The following is a 14,346-nucleotide window of genomic DNA, read 5'->3' on the forward strand; positions in this document are numbered from 1 at the left end:
TCTCTGACCAGGGATGGAACCCGTGCCCGCTGCAGTGGAAGCGTGCCGTCTTAACTGCTGGACCGCCAAGGAAGTCCCTGCTCTGTGTCTTTTGAAGAATTCAGGGGCACACACACTGAGGGTCTCTCTATGTCCTGCAGATGAAGTGACTGCCTTCACTAGGATGCAACGCCCTTCTCTACCTTCAGTGGTTTTCCTTCTCGGAAGTCCACTTTGTCTTACAGTAACATCTAACCATGACTCCAAATCTGCTTTAAAAATCCGAATTTCCCCTTCTTTTGCCTAAGAGCATCTGTGCATTACCAAACCTTCTGCCTAGAAGCAGAAACCATCCTCACTGAGGACCGAGGAGGACAAAATGCACCAGTCCTTTCCCACCACCTGTCCCAAAGCAAGGTGCTTGCTACACCTGTGTGCACCCCTGTCCCAGAACGCCCCCCCACCACTCACTATGGAGCAAAGTAAAATGCCAAGGACAGCGCTTAGGTTAGAATAAAAAGACAGCCTGGTTTGGTACAAACTTGCTGCACAAAAGGGGGTCTAACTCAATCAGCATCAGCTTCCAACTCTTAAGTCGGGTGCTGTAGGCCAGAGGATGGGGTGGTAACAGGCAAATAAAAGAAGGTACGGTAGGTACCCCCCCCCCTTCACTCAGTGTCCCTTGTGTCACAAGGGACTGAGGTCGGGGCTGGACCTCAAGGGTCTGGATTTCTACATCCCCCATCAGAACCACAGGACCACAGAGCACTTCTCTGTGAAGCAGGGGAGGCGGGACCTGCTGGCCCTGGGAGTGAGGGCAACTTCCACAGGCAGACACAGCATCAGCAAAAGTGGCTTCAATTATGCAACCTTCCTTTCTCCCTCAGCTTCCCCGGGGGGAGCCCGCTGTCCTGGTGCTGGTCACCTGGTTCAGGTATTCGGAGGGGAACAGGTAACCCCCTGGAAGGAACAGGCATTTACTGCCGAGCATTCACGTACATGGAAGCATTTCTTTCCTGGGAGCAGAAGAGAAAAACCACCCCCAAAACATACCATGTACCCAAATTCAATGGATGAAATCTTGGCCTGTACGATGGACCAAAGTCCCCAGAAGAAATGGGACGCAAGGGCAAACCTGTAATTACAAAAGCAGGAAATGCACATGAGATGTGTGGGACCAGTTGGAGGACCGATGACGTCATTTCCTGCCAGATGGACGTTCTAACTCATCTGGGTGCAAACTGTCTGCCTTGGCCGACCCAGTGGGACGATACTCCACAGCAACAGAACAGTGGGAGCCCACAGCCATCCTCTCCCCACCGCTGGCCAGTGACCTTGCAGGTGTGAACACCCCGACTCCCTGTCCCTGGCACACGCAACAACACTCGCAGGACCCACCCGGAGGCCTCAGTGGCCACTGCTGGTGAAGCGTGGGTCACACAGGGAGAGAAACCCTCTGCCACGCGCGTGAGCGCACAGCCTCGGCGGCCCCTACCCCACCAGCAACAGGTGGAGGAAAGCGCGGGCCTCCGCACCACCTGCTGCCATTCCCCATCCCCCTCTCCCCCGGAAGTGAATCAGGAGGAGGGTGTGGCCAGGCCCCCACCTCCAGGCTGTGCCACGCTCCTCTTCACTGCTCCTCTTCACTGCGAATCCAAGTTCTTCTCAAAACAATGAATACAAAGCTCTAATTCAGGAACGAGGGCTTCGGTGCCCTCACCAGACCTGACTCTGCTTCTCTTCATCCCTGACCCACTAGATCCCCTGGCGCTACCCTTTCTGTCTGGGTCTCCTCCACCTCCGCTTTCCTATTTCCATCCGATCGAGAACCGGGGAGGGAAGCTCTCTTCTGCAGGCGGAGCCGAGGGGCCGCCAGGGCGGCCTCAGCGCAATGAGAGGACTGGGGACAGTTCCGAGGACACCGAGGAAGGGCTCTGTGCTGAGGGAGGAGGGCCACGGTCACTCAAACCGTCACTGTTAACTAATAATCTCATGGAAGACCCCAAAGATTAGGAATAACTCAGGCCTCCTGACCAAAGAGACGAGTGAGTGTGAGTACACAGTGGTCTAGACCTTTGCGGAATCTGGAGCTTTCTCAGCCCTGCCTTGACAGCTGTTGAGGAAACAGATTTTTAATTATTTTCTAGGAGAGCCATGTTACTCGGTGGCACCCAGCTCTCCAGGAGCGCGAGTGAGAAGAGTGAGCAGGCCCTGGCGGCAGCGGCTGTGCAGCAGAGTCCGCGGCGGGGATGATGGCTCGGAACGCCACGCACGCGCCCTGACCTGGTGCACAGACCCTGCTCTCCTCGCTGGCCGTGTGCTGAAATCTGGGGGATCCGAACACACCCAGCCACGTGGACGAGAACCAAACGTTCTGTTTCTGACAATGTACACGACCTCGAGATGTATGGCTGTGAGGGAGCTCCTAAAATACTCCTGTTTGCAAGGAGGCATCCCAAGTACGCACTATATAAAGAGGGAAGCTATCGTTACAAACCGACAAAGGAAAAAAATTACCTATTGACTTCAAGCAACATTTCTTCTTCTATAACGGACTTTTCTTCATTAGTGAGGTTTTCAAATTCATTTTGGAATGCAGCCAAGTAATTGGAAATGAAATGGAGCTTAAAAAAAAAGCAATGACATTAGGATCAATGATGGTTAAAAAACAGATGATGTCAATGCTGTCACGAAGCGCACACGTCAAGCGTGACTCTTCCGGACATCAGCGAAGCCCGCCACCCTGCTCTGCCCAGGGGCATGGTCCAGGGAGCTCACCCACCCGGCTGGGATCACCGGGTTACAGTCAGAGAACTAATGGACTCGATGCCGTACTGTCGGCAAGACCACTGCTTCTGCAGGAAGTAATTTAGGTAGAGTTGTTTCTTCTAACTCACACTCCTGTCTTCCACTGACCGCAAAGCAGGGTCAGCCTACTCCACACCTCCCCAGCCTGGCTGGCGCTCCACGCGGCGCTGGCACGAGGCACCACGGCACCCTGACGTTCGTCAGCAGATGCTGCCTCAGGGCAGGCGCCGGACCAGGCACTGTGAAGGGGCCTTCCACCCCTAAGATGCTGTGATGATTTCCACACTTATGTCCATAAACTGGCAGCGTCTGATTCTGGTTTGGAGAAGACACCGTTTACCCTGAGGTTCTACCAGGTTGCACGTTGAGTCTACATATGAATTAGGATTTATGAGAGCCCTCGTTCTTCACTATTTCATACCATATCAAAAGGCAACAGAACACAGCCAACTTCGGCTTGTTTGCTTTTGTAAAGAAGAAAACAGCCGTCAGTCTTTCTTCCCTGTAAGAACCCTTGCTACCTGGTTACCCGGCTGGAAGGCACCCCCCACCCTTTCCCTGTGTCGCCTCTTCCATCTTCCTGCTCTAAAATCGGCTTTCTTACACTACGCCCCCTCCTCCACCAGAAAGCATCATTCAAGATCAAGCACTGTCCTAGGCAGGGGGCCGTAGATTCTGAAGTAAACCTGGCACAAAAAAGATGACTGCTGCCGATACCTATTAAATTCTGTGTAACAGGCACACTCCCCACGACAACAAAATAATTTTTGCAGATGAGAAAACTGAAGCACAGAAATAGTCAGTCCGTTACAACCAGCAGCGGCAGATCTGGGATTCAAATCCAGGCCCATTAGTTTTTAAAACCCATGCTTGAACCACCACCCTAGATGGTTTAATTTCTTGGAGACCCTGAACGCTGAAGGTGGCAAACGAAGACAGAAAATTTGAAGAGACTGAAACCCTGAGAAAGTGGTAATTTAATGACTCTCCCTCCCCCAAAAGTTCTAGGCCCAGATGGTTTTATGGGCAAAGTCTACCAAACTTTCAAACAACACCATCTTAGATAAATTTGTTCCAGAAAATAAAAAGGGACACTCAACTCATTTTGTAAGACTAGTATAATTTTTATTCCAAAAGCAGGTATGAATAATTTTTTAAATGAACATTAAAGTCCTGTTTCACATATATGCATAGACGTAAAACTCCTAAAGTAAGAAATTGCCTAACTGGATCCAACAGAGCATTACAAAAGAACGTTAACTCGTTCAAATAGTTTATTTCAGGAATTTCAGTATCGTTTAACATTTTAAAACACTTCAATGGATTAAAGACAGAAAAGCATGAGATTACCTCAGTAGATACAGACAGGGTATCTGATAGAGACCAACACCTGTATGTGATTTTAAAACCTCTCAGAAAACAGGAATGGAGCTTCTTTACATTTCCATTGCTGTGCAGTGTCGGGGGTTACACAGCTCTGCCTTCCACTAAAATGAAATCTGTCTTCTTACTGAAAATCTCCCCTTACTGGTTTGAGAGTTCTCATCTCTGGAGCTGCCTGCCCAGTGTTTATAGAAGTCTAATTTCTTTTCAGCATGGCAGGAACCTGAAGCCTGCTGTGTGTTCTCCTCCCTGCGGTCAACAGCCCCACGTTCTCCCACCCTTCCTACCCACACAGCTTGAACTTGAGGTCCAAAACCATCCTGGTCACTCTGCTCTGGACACACTCAAGGTCATCAGGTCAGCCTGAAAATGAGGCCAGAAGAGAGCAGCCCAGGTCTGGCCACACGGCAAGTCTGTATTTGAACGGCTGCCCTTGAGCGTGGCCACCTGCTGGAGACTCTCCCCATGCCCAACTCAGGCAGGTGCTCGAGAAACATCCCCTGAGTGAGCTACTGCAGCAACTGACTGCATCCCTGTCCTCACTCCCGGCCCCTGGGAAACGTTCTGACCAGGCGGGGATCCCGGGAGAAGGGATGTCGGGCAGCAGGGCCGCCCAGCGCGGGCGGAGCTGCTGCCCTGCAAGGCTGGCAGAGGTGGGCGCAGTGCCCCTCTCCCCAGCCTGCTAGCTTCTGCATCACTACGTACTTATCCTCAACCCAAGCCTTCGGCAGAGGCTGAAGAATGGAACAGAGGGCTTCCTGGGGAGAGATTCCCACAGGACTGACTCTCCAGTCACTGGACTCCCACAACCCAGGACAGGAAAGGGGACTGGGAACTCGGCCACAGCTACTGAACCACGGCGCCCACGAGACTACTTCCGCCTGCACAGAGTGCAGCAAACAGAGGGAAGTCAGGGATCCCCGGAAGAAGGCCACAGAGCAGGACGGGGGCTGGGCTTTGGGAAAACACTAGAAGGAGTTACGAAGGAGGCTGTGCTCCTCTCTGACTGGATGCAGGTTACCTCTGGCACAGGGATTTAAAAAGGCTGGACTCAAATACTGAGTCTGTGTCTTGACACAAAATAACATTTTAAAGCAAAAGGACCTGCTTAACCAACTCCATGGTTTTAAAAGGGCATCCTTAAAAGTGAAGCTGTAATCATCTCTGACTGGGTAAAACTGAGGTATGTGATTTACTTCTCAGCAAGTGTACTGAATACAAGCACGAGTCTCCTACCTGTTGCTTCCTGGTGGGATACTTCAGGATGTTTGCTCTGAAAAAAGGGTACTTTTCATAATTATAATCGTACATCCATTCACAGAAATGATTCCCAATGTCGAATCCCCTGAAAAAGAGCGAGAGGCACAGAAAATGAGGCAGCAGCCCCGCTGCGAGCCCCCCCACCCCGGACCCCAGGGTCCCGAAAGCATGACTGCTTCAGTGACAGGACAGACCAAAGCACCCTGGCCCGCTGTCTGGAGCAACTGCTCAGGAGTGCCGTCCTGCGGTCAGTGCTTTGGTGAAGCCAACGAAAGGCCAAGTTCCGGATTCTGAGGACCTGGCCCCTGCTCCCCACTGACGCAGCTGAGAACAGGCTGTGCTGCCCCACGCGGCCATCGCGGCCGCTGGGACAGAAAGTGCTGGCCTCCAGGGAGGAAACTTCCAACTCAGGATGGTACCGTGACCTACTTTCTCCTTCGTTTCGCACACATATTAAAATACTAACAGAATCCTGAAATAAAAGCATTTGACTTTACCTGTAGTTGTAACTGCTGTATTCAAAGTCGATGAGCATCAGTTTCTGGTTTTCAGAAGTCTCCCTGCCTTCCAGCAACAAGATATTACCTGCAAAAAGGTTTGGATGACACGACCTTTGCTCTGGGCACGTTCTGTCATCGAAGGCGCAGGTCTCCAACCGCAGGGCCCAGGGTGCTTCTGAGCCTGTCAGGGCATCCTGACCACGCGGCGAGCTGACGTGGCCCTGAGTCACGGGACGGGGGGACAGGGTGCCAGGAGCAGCACTGACCTGGGAGGCCTGGCCCGAGAGCCCTGTTGCCAGCAGCCCAAGAGCAGCGTGGCCCTGGGCTCCCCCGCATTTCCACACGGGGGCAGGAAGGGAAAGGTCTGCTCGGCACCCCGGAGCTCTGGCACCCCCAGCAGCCCCGAGGCGGGCGGGCTGTGGCCCCCAGCTGGGAAGCTGGGTCCTGGTGTCCACACAGGCCCCACTGCTTTGCCCCCAAGGAGGAGGGCACAGCCAGCGCTCCCACGACCATATTTCCCTTAAGGCTGAATTCTGGGCAGAAGGGGCTTGGCTGCCAGACTGGCTCCCCAGGCACAAGCTCGGAGAGCCCCACGCTCTACCCAACGTGCTGCATCTCTCACAGCGGGGCTGGCGGGTGGGATCTGGTGAGCCAGGTTCAAGGCTTTTCGGCACACATCGTCCGTTTCTGGGAGCCATAAATAGGAGAACCGGGGCCAGACCCAGTGTCCAGCTCCCGCCCCCTCCACACTCTCCCCGCGTTGCTGTCGCCGGCGGGGGCCTCCCTCAGCCCGTCGGTGACGTCTGGGCCGTTCACCATCACCCGCTACACACACGAGGCTGCGGCTGACTTGGCCACACCCTGCTTGACCTGACTTGCCCAGCAATCATCAGCTAATTAGTAACAGGTATTCTGGCTGAAACTAACGTCTCACTGATGACAAGTCTTCACCAGGGACTGTTCTCAAAATTAAAAACAAGCCGTAGAGCCTGGAAAGGGCCCGAGGGTGGACCTCAGCCAGCTGCGCTGGGCAGGATGAGGACAGCAAGGCAAAGCCAGGCGCCACGGCAGTATCGGGGGGAGGTGCCCAGCCAGGTGGGGCCTCTGACAAAACTGTTATGTTTGAAATAACACTGGGTAGAGTCTGGTTACAGTAAGGGGTACATGGGAGTGCAATTTTTTAAAGCAGAGAAACCCGAAGTCATTAGAAGCATGTGAGCCAATGCTGAGAGAGAAGGGGGCTCTGGCCAGTGTCGTGGGCTGCAGGGTGCAGAAGGCAAGGGGCCCCGGACTGGTCGAGGGGGCCATCTTACTCTTCAATGCCTTTCAGACTGACGAAGTCAATTGACATGTTTACCGAAAGGAGTTAAACACTGAACAAATATGTGACTTCGTTTATCCCAGCTCTCGGTTTAGTGGATAGTCTCACATTTTTTCTTATAGAAATGGGATGATACCCTATACGTTTTTCTAAAACTTGCTTTTTCTCCTCTTGATGTATCCTGGAGATTTTTCTGTTGGTTTGTATAAAACTCGACCTCACTCTTTTTAATAGTCACACAACACTTCGTGCATGGCTGTGCCATAATTCCACGCACCTAACCCTCTCTTCATGGGCACCTGCCATTTATCACACACACTGGAGGGAATCTTCTCAGCAGACACACGAGCCCCATCTTCAGCGTAACTGGTAGCAATTCTTACCTTCCTGACAGTCATTGTGACAAAACACGACTGGAGATGGAGTGGATTCAAGTAGTGATCTGGAAAAGGAAGGTTTTGCTGTTACTTCTCACCCTTTCAGCTCCCTCCCGTGGCAGGACCTCTGCACACGCTCTCCCCCCTCCGGGGGGGCCCTCCTCGGAGCCGTCTGACCTCGGACCCCAGGCAGAGCCCTCTGTGTCAGTCTGTTTTGACCTCTGCTTTCCTTCATAGCTCTCATCACAACCTGACATTTTTTTACTTATTTTCTCTCTCTCCTAACAAAAGAGAAGCTCCTTGCAGACTGTCTTGGTCACATCTCCTCAGAGCCAATCCTGATGCTGGCTCAGCAGACACTCAAATATGTGAGTAGTTAAAGGTGGAAATGCTGACACTCAGGCGACGGATGAAGGCTAGAAGCCTGCGTGCCCGCTGCACCCTGGAGACACCAGCGTAGCCTCTACTCAGAAACCAGCGTCAAGCTTCTTACTCCATCCCCCGCTAGCTTGGGCTGATCTGTTCCCCTCATCTGCTGACACTCGCTGGCCTGCCCCCATGGTTCTTGTTTTTTGTTTTTGTTTCAGAAAAAACCTACCGCCCTAGTCACTGACCAGGACTAGAATTCTGGAATTTTACTTCCTCCGTGAAGCCACTCATATAAAACTGTAATTCCAGATGACAGAATTAATCTGTTTAAACTCATCCTGCAAAACCAATGTAAAACACCAAGCCTGAGGTGATGCTTCCTAACGTTCACTGAAAGCAGGTGTGGTGACTAAGAACATTTACATTTCTGGACAGATGTACTTACTAAGTTAGGAAATGGAAGCAAACACTCACCTCAGGTTTTCTAGTTCCAAAGGCAGGTTGTAACTGAGGAATTTGTGGAGCTGCTTAACTTTGGATTCCCCGGTAAATTTAATTCTCAGCACTTGATTCAGGTATCTTGCAAAAGAGGGGAACAAAGGATCAGTGCTCAATTCACCTAGCTTGCTGTTGGGTCTCTAGTTCAATGTAACCATGCAAAACCCGCAGGGCCCCTGACCCCAGACGGAGAGGAGGGAAAGGGCCGGGGCTCAGCACACTCGAGGATGTGGGTTTTCTGCCCATCCAGCCTGTTCAGGAGCATTTCTGCAAACAGTCCTCCTTCCTGGTTCAGGAATTGATTTTTACTCGCAAGAACAATTTATTCATGAGACAATCATCACCAGCGGACAGCCTGTGCGCCGGCGGACCAGGGAAGGCCTCTGACCCGCACGGCACGCAAGAGCTGCTCCGGAGCCTCTGGGAGCCACCGGCGGGAAGCTAGGTGAGAGCCCAGTGGCTGATCACTTACTTTTCCATTGTTCCAAAAAGCCATTTTGGTTCCTTATTGAATGGCATTTTCATACCATGAAATCTGGCCATTTTCTCAGCTATTTCTGCGGAAATATCTGGCAAACTTAATTCTTCAGTTTCTAATCGCCGGCTCTGGAATTAAAAAGGGGAGTTAGAAAATGGCATTCATCCAGGTAACCCTGAAGCATGAGATCACACAACCCTAGAGCTAGAAGCGTCTTTGTAGGGCATCTAAGTCTCATCCAGGGCACAAAATTCCTTCAGAATGGGCACTGTGCCCTGCAGACAGCACTTCTCAGGGAGGGGCAGGCCAGCCACAAAGGTCCATTTCGCTGTGACAAAGTCCTTCTCACGCTCCTATGGTCCTGCCCTCCCGTCACTCTACCCCACACTGCGGGGGGCTCCTCCCTAGGCTCAAAGCACCGGGTCGTCAGCGGTTTATGCCGTGGCCCGCATCCAGCTCCCCCACCGGCGCGGCCCTCCTCCCAGACACAGGGCAGGCAGTGCGGTGCTCAGAGCAGCCTCCCAGCAGAAGGGGCGCCAGGCGCTCGGGGCGAGGGTTTCGCACTCCTGCCCGCGGGGCAGCCCGGCGCCCCACCTGGCCCGGAGCAGGCTCTCGGGGCAAAGCCAACCAGGGACACATATGGCGGGGGGCTTCCTCCGTCTCCTGCAAGTGCAGCCTGAGGCCACACTCGTCCTGGCTGCGCTTTCACAGCTACCCACGGGGGCACCTCTTATCTTTTCCAAACCAACCACTTCCCTACCGAAACCCAAAGAGAGATTCTTCTGAGAATCTGAAGCCATACAGCACAGGAGTTAAGAGTGAGTGTCCCCAAGTTAGAGAAACCCCAGCTCAAATTCTGGGTTTAATGCTCATTTCAACGCTACGTGGCCAAGGGTGTACTTTTATATCTCTGTGCCTCGTTTTCCGGGTTCTGTAAAATGGGAACCAGGACATCAAGTCCCTGACAGGGCGCTCTGAACTAAAGCAGACGCTGCAGGCCAAGGCCCCAGGCCAGCACCCAGCCAGGGAAGTCTCAAAAGATGGCAGATGGGGGCAAGATGGCGGAAGAGTAAGACGCGGAGATCACCTTCCTCCCCACAGATACATGAGAAATACATCTACACGTGGAACTGCTCCTACAGAACACCCACTGAACGCTGGCAGAAGACGTCAGACCTCCCAAAAGGCAAGAAAATCCCCACGTACTTGGGTAGGGCAAAAGAAAAAAGAAATAACAGAGACAAAAGAATAGGGACGGGACCTGCACCAGTGGGAGGGAGCTGTGAAGGAGGAAAGGTTTCCACACACTAGGAAGCCCCTTCGTGGGCAGAGACTGCGGGTAGCAGAGGGGGGAAGCTTCGGAGCCACGGAGGAGAGCGCAGCCACATTGGTGCGGAGGGCAAAGCGGAGATTCCCGCACAGAGGAGCGGTGCCGACCAGCACTCACCAGCCCGAGAGGCTTGTCTGCTCAGCCGCCGGGGCGGGCGGGGCCTGGGAGCTGGGGCTCGGGCTTCGGTGCTAGCCGGGAGGGAGTCCGGGAAAAAGACTGCAGCTGCCAAAGAGGCAAGAGAATTTTTCTTGCCTCTTTGTTTCGCGGCGCGCAAGGAGAGGGGATTCAGAGCGCCGCCTAAACGAGCTCCAGAGACGGGCGCGAGCCGCGGCTATCAGCGCGGATCCCACAGCAACAGGGACGCAGAGGGAAAAACGGAGAGATTCCCGCACAGAGGCTCGGCGCCGAGCAGCACTCACCAGCCCGAGAGGCTTGTCTGCTCCCCCGCCGGGGCGGGCGGGGGCTGGGAGCTGAGGCGCGGGCTTCGGTCGGATCCCAGGGAGAGGACTGGGGTTGGCTGCGTGAACACAGCCTGAAGGGTCTAGCGCACCACAACTAGCCGGGAGCGTGCACGAGAAAAAGTCTGCAGCTGCCGAGGAGGCAGGAGACTTTTTCTTGCCTCTTTGTTTCGCGGCGTGCAAGGAGAGGGGATTCAGAGCGCCACTTAAACGAACTCCAGAGACGGGCGCGAGCCGCGGCTATCAGCGCGGACCCCAGAGACGGGCATGAGACGCTAAGGCTGCTGCTGCCGCCACCAAACAGCCTGTGGGCGAGCACAGGTCATTCTCCACACCGCCCCTCCCGGGAGCCTGTGCAGCCCGCCACGGCCAGGCTCCCGTAATCCGGGGACAACTTCCCCGGGAGAGCGCACGGCGCGCCTCAGGCTGCTGCAACGTCACGCCGGCTTCTGCCGCCGCAGGCTCGCCCCGCCTCCTCCGTACCGCTCCCTCCCCCTGGCCTGACTGAGCCAGAGCCCCCTAATCAGCTGCTCCTTTAACCCCGTTCTGTCTGGGCGGGGAACAGACGCCCTCAGGGGACCTACATGCAGAGGCGGGTCCAAATCCAAAGCTGAACCCCGGGAGCTGTACGAACAAAGAAGAGAAAGGGAAATCTCTCCCAGCAGCCTCAGAAGCAGCGGATTAAAGCTCCACAAACAACTTGATGTGCCTGCATCTGTTGAATATCTGAATAGACAACGAATCATCCCAAATTTAGGAGATGGACTTTGGGAGCAGGATATATTAACTTTTCCCCTTTTCCTTTTTTTTTGTGAGTGTAGATGTGTATGCTTCTGGGTGAGATTTTGTCTGTATAGCTTTGCTGTCACCGTTAGTCCTAGGGTTAGGTCCGTCCGTTTTTTTTTTTTTGGCTTAAAAATTTTTTTTTTCCCTAATAAATGTTTTCTTAATAATTTTTTCCTTATTTTCTATTTTTAAAAAAATTTTTAATAAGTTTTTTCATATTTTTTATTTTAAAAAATTAAAAAATTTTTTTTCTTAATAAATTTTTTCTAAATAATTTTTTTCTTATTTTTAGTATAAAAAATTAATAAATCTATTTTTAAAAATTAAAAAAAATTTTTTTTTCTTAATAAATTTACTCTTAATAATTTTTTTTCTTATTTTTTATTATAATTGCTTTATTTTATTTTATTTTATCCTCTTTTTTTCTTTCTTTCCATTTTTTCTCCCTTTTATTCTGAGCCGTGTGGATGAAAGGCTCTTGGTGCTCCAGCCAGGCATCAGGGCTGTGTCTCTGAGGTGGGAGAGCCAACTTCAGGACACTGGTCCACAAGAGACCTCCCAGCTCCACGTAATACCAAACGGCGAAAATCTCTCACAGATCTCCATCTCAACATCAAGACCCAGCTTCACTCAACGACCAGCAAGCTACAGTGCTGGACACCCTATGCCAAACAACTAGCAAGAGAGGAACACAGCCCCATCCATTAACAGAGAGGCTGCCTAAAATCATAATAAGGCCACAGACACCCCAAAACACACCACCAGACGTGGACGAACCCACCAGAAAGACAACATCCAGCCTCATCCACCAGAACACAGGCACTAGTTCCCTCCACCAGGAAACCTACACAACCCACTGAACCAACCTTAGCCACTGGGGACAGATACCAAAAACAACGGGAACTACGAACCTGCAGCCTGTGAAAAGGAGACCCCAAACACAGTAAGATAAGCAAAATGAGAAGACAGAAAAACACACAGCAGATGAAGGAGCAGGGTCAAAACACACCAGACCTAACAAATGAAGAGGAAATAGGTAGTCTACCTGAAAAAGAATTCAGAATAATGATAGTAAGGATGATCCAAAGTCTTGGAAATAGAATAGACAAAATGCAAGAAACATTTAACAAGGACGTAGAAGAACTAAAGAGGAACCAAGAAACGATGACAAGCACAATAAATGAAATTAAAAATACTCTAGATGGGATCAATAGCAGAATAACTGAGGCAGAAGAACGGATAAGTGACCTGGAAGATAAAATGGTGGAAATAACTACTGCAGACCAGAATAAAGAAAAAAGAATGAAAAGAACTGAGGACAGTCTCAGAGACCTCTGGGACAACATTAAACGCACCAACATTCGAATTATAGGGGTCCCAGAAGAAGAAGAGAAAAAGAAAGGGACTGAGAAAATATTTGAAGAGATTATAGTTGAAAACTTCCCTAATATGGGAAAGGAAATAGTTAATCAAGTCCTGGAAGCACAGAGAGTCCCATACAGGATAAATCCAAGGAGAAACACACCAAGACACATATTAATCAAACTATCAAAAATTAAATATAAAGAAAACATATTAAAAGCAGCAAGGGAAAAACAACACATAACACACAAGGGCATCCCCATAAGGTTAACAGCTGATCTTTCAGCAGAAACGCTGCAAGCCAGAAGGGAGTGGCAGGATATACTTAAAGTGATGAAGGAGAAAAACCTACAACCAAGATTACTCTACCCAGCAAGGATCTCATTCAGATTTGATGGAGAAATTAAAACCTTTACAGACAAGCAAAAGCTGAGAGAGTTCAGCACCACCAAACCAGCTTTACAACAAATGCTAAAGGAACTTCTCTAGGCAAGAAACACAAGAGAAGGAAAACACCTACAATAACAAACCCAAAACATTTAAGAAAATGGGAATAGGAACATACATATCGATAATTACCTTAAATGTAAATGGATTAAATGCTCCCACCAAAAGACACAGACTGGCTGAATGGATACAAAAACAAGACCCATATATATGCTGTCTACAAGAGACCCACTTCAGACCTAGAGACACATACAGACTGAAAGTGAAGGGATGGAAAAAGATATTCCATGCAAATGGAAATCAAAAGAAAGCTGGAGTAGCAATTCTCATATCAGACAAAATAGACTTTAAAATAAAGACAATTACAAGAGACAAAGACGGACACTATATAATGATCAAGGGATCGATCCAAGAGGAAGGTATAACAATTGTAAATATTTATGCACCCAACATAGGAGCACCTCAATACATAAGGCAAATACTAACAGCCATAAAAGGGGAAATCGACAGTAACACAATCATAGTAGGGGACTTTAACACCCCACTTTCACCAATGGACAGATCATCCAAAATGAAAATAAATAAGGAAACACAAGCTTTAAATGATACATTAAACAAGATGGACTTAATTGATATTTATAGGACATTCCACCCAAAAACAACAGAATACACATTTTTCTCAAGTGCTCATGGAACATTCTCCAGGATAGATCATATCTTGGGTCACAAATCAAGCCTTGGTAAATTTAAAAAAATTGAAATCGTATCAAGTATCTTTTCCGACCACAACGCTATGAGACTAGATATCAATTACAGGAAAAGATCTGTAAAAAATACAAACACATGGAGGCTACACAATACACTACTTAATAACGAAGTGATCACTGAAGAAATCAAAGGGGAAATCAAAAAATACCTAGAAACAAATGACAATGGAGACACGACGATCCAAAACCTATGGGATGCAGCAAAAGCAGTTCTAAGAGGGAA

At 50.4% G+C, this 14,346-nt stretch overlaps 1 protein-coding gene across 3 annotated transcripts in view; it reads right to left on the reverse strand.

Moving 5' to 3' along the window:
* Positions 1 to 14,346, reverse strand: part of CHKA (choline kinase alpha) — a 65,971-nt gene that overhangs the window by 5,042 nt on the left and 46,583 nt on the right. For 2 of the 3 annotated variants that reach the window (XM_061202168.1, XM_061202167.1), the window contains 7 exons: positions 8,968 to 9,101; positions 8,472 to 8,576; positions 7,635 to 7,693; positions 5,928 to 6,015; positions 5,407 to 5,515; positions 2,497 to 2,603; positions 1,033 to 1,114 (listed from right to left, as the gene is read on the reverse strand). In XM_061202168.1, coding sequence (XP_061058151.1) covers positions 1,033 to 1,114; positions 2,497 to 2,603; positions 5,407 to 5,515; positions 5,928 to 6,015; positions 7,635 to 7,693; positions 8,472 to 8,576; positions 8,968 to 9,101 — 684 coding nt within the window. The remainder of the gene's footprint in view (positions 1 to 1,032; positions 1,115 to 2,496; positions 2,604 to 5,406; positions 5,516 to 5,927; positions 6,016 to 7,634; positions 7,694 to 8,471; positions 8,577 to 8,967; positions 9,102 to 14,346) is intronic. The other variant, XM_061202169.1, reaches the window with a different exon arrangement.

Source organism: Eubalaena glacialis, chromosome 10, assembly GCF_028564815.1.
Source record: "Eubalaena glacialis isolate mEubGla1 chromosome 10, mEubGla1.1.hap2.+ XY, whole genome shotgun sequence".
Lineage (NCBI taxonomy): Eukaryota > Metazoa > Chordata > Mammalia > Artiodactyla > Balaenidae > Eubalaena > Eubalaena glacialis.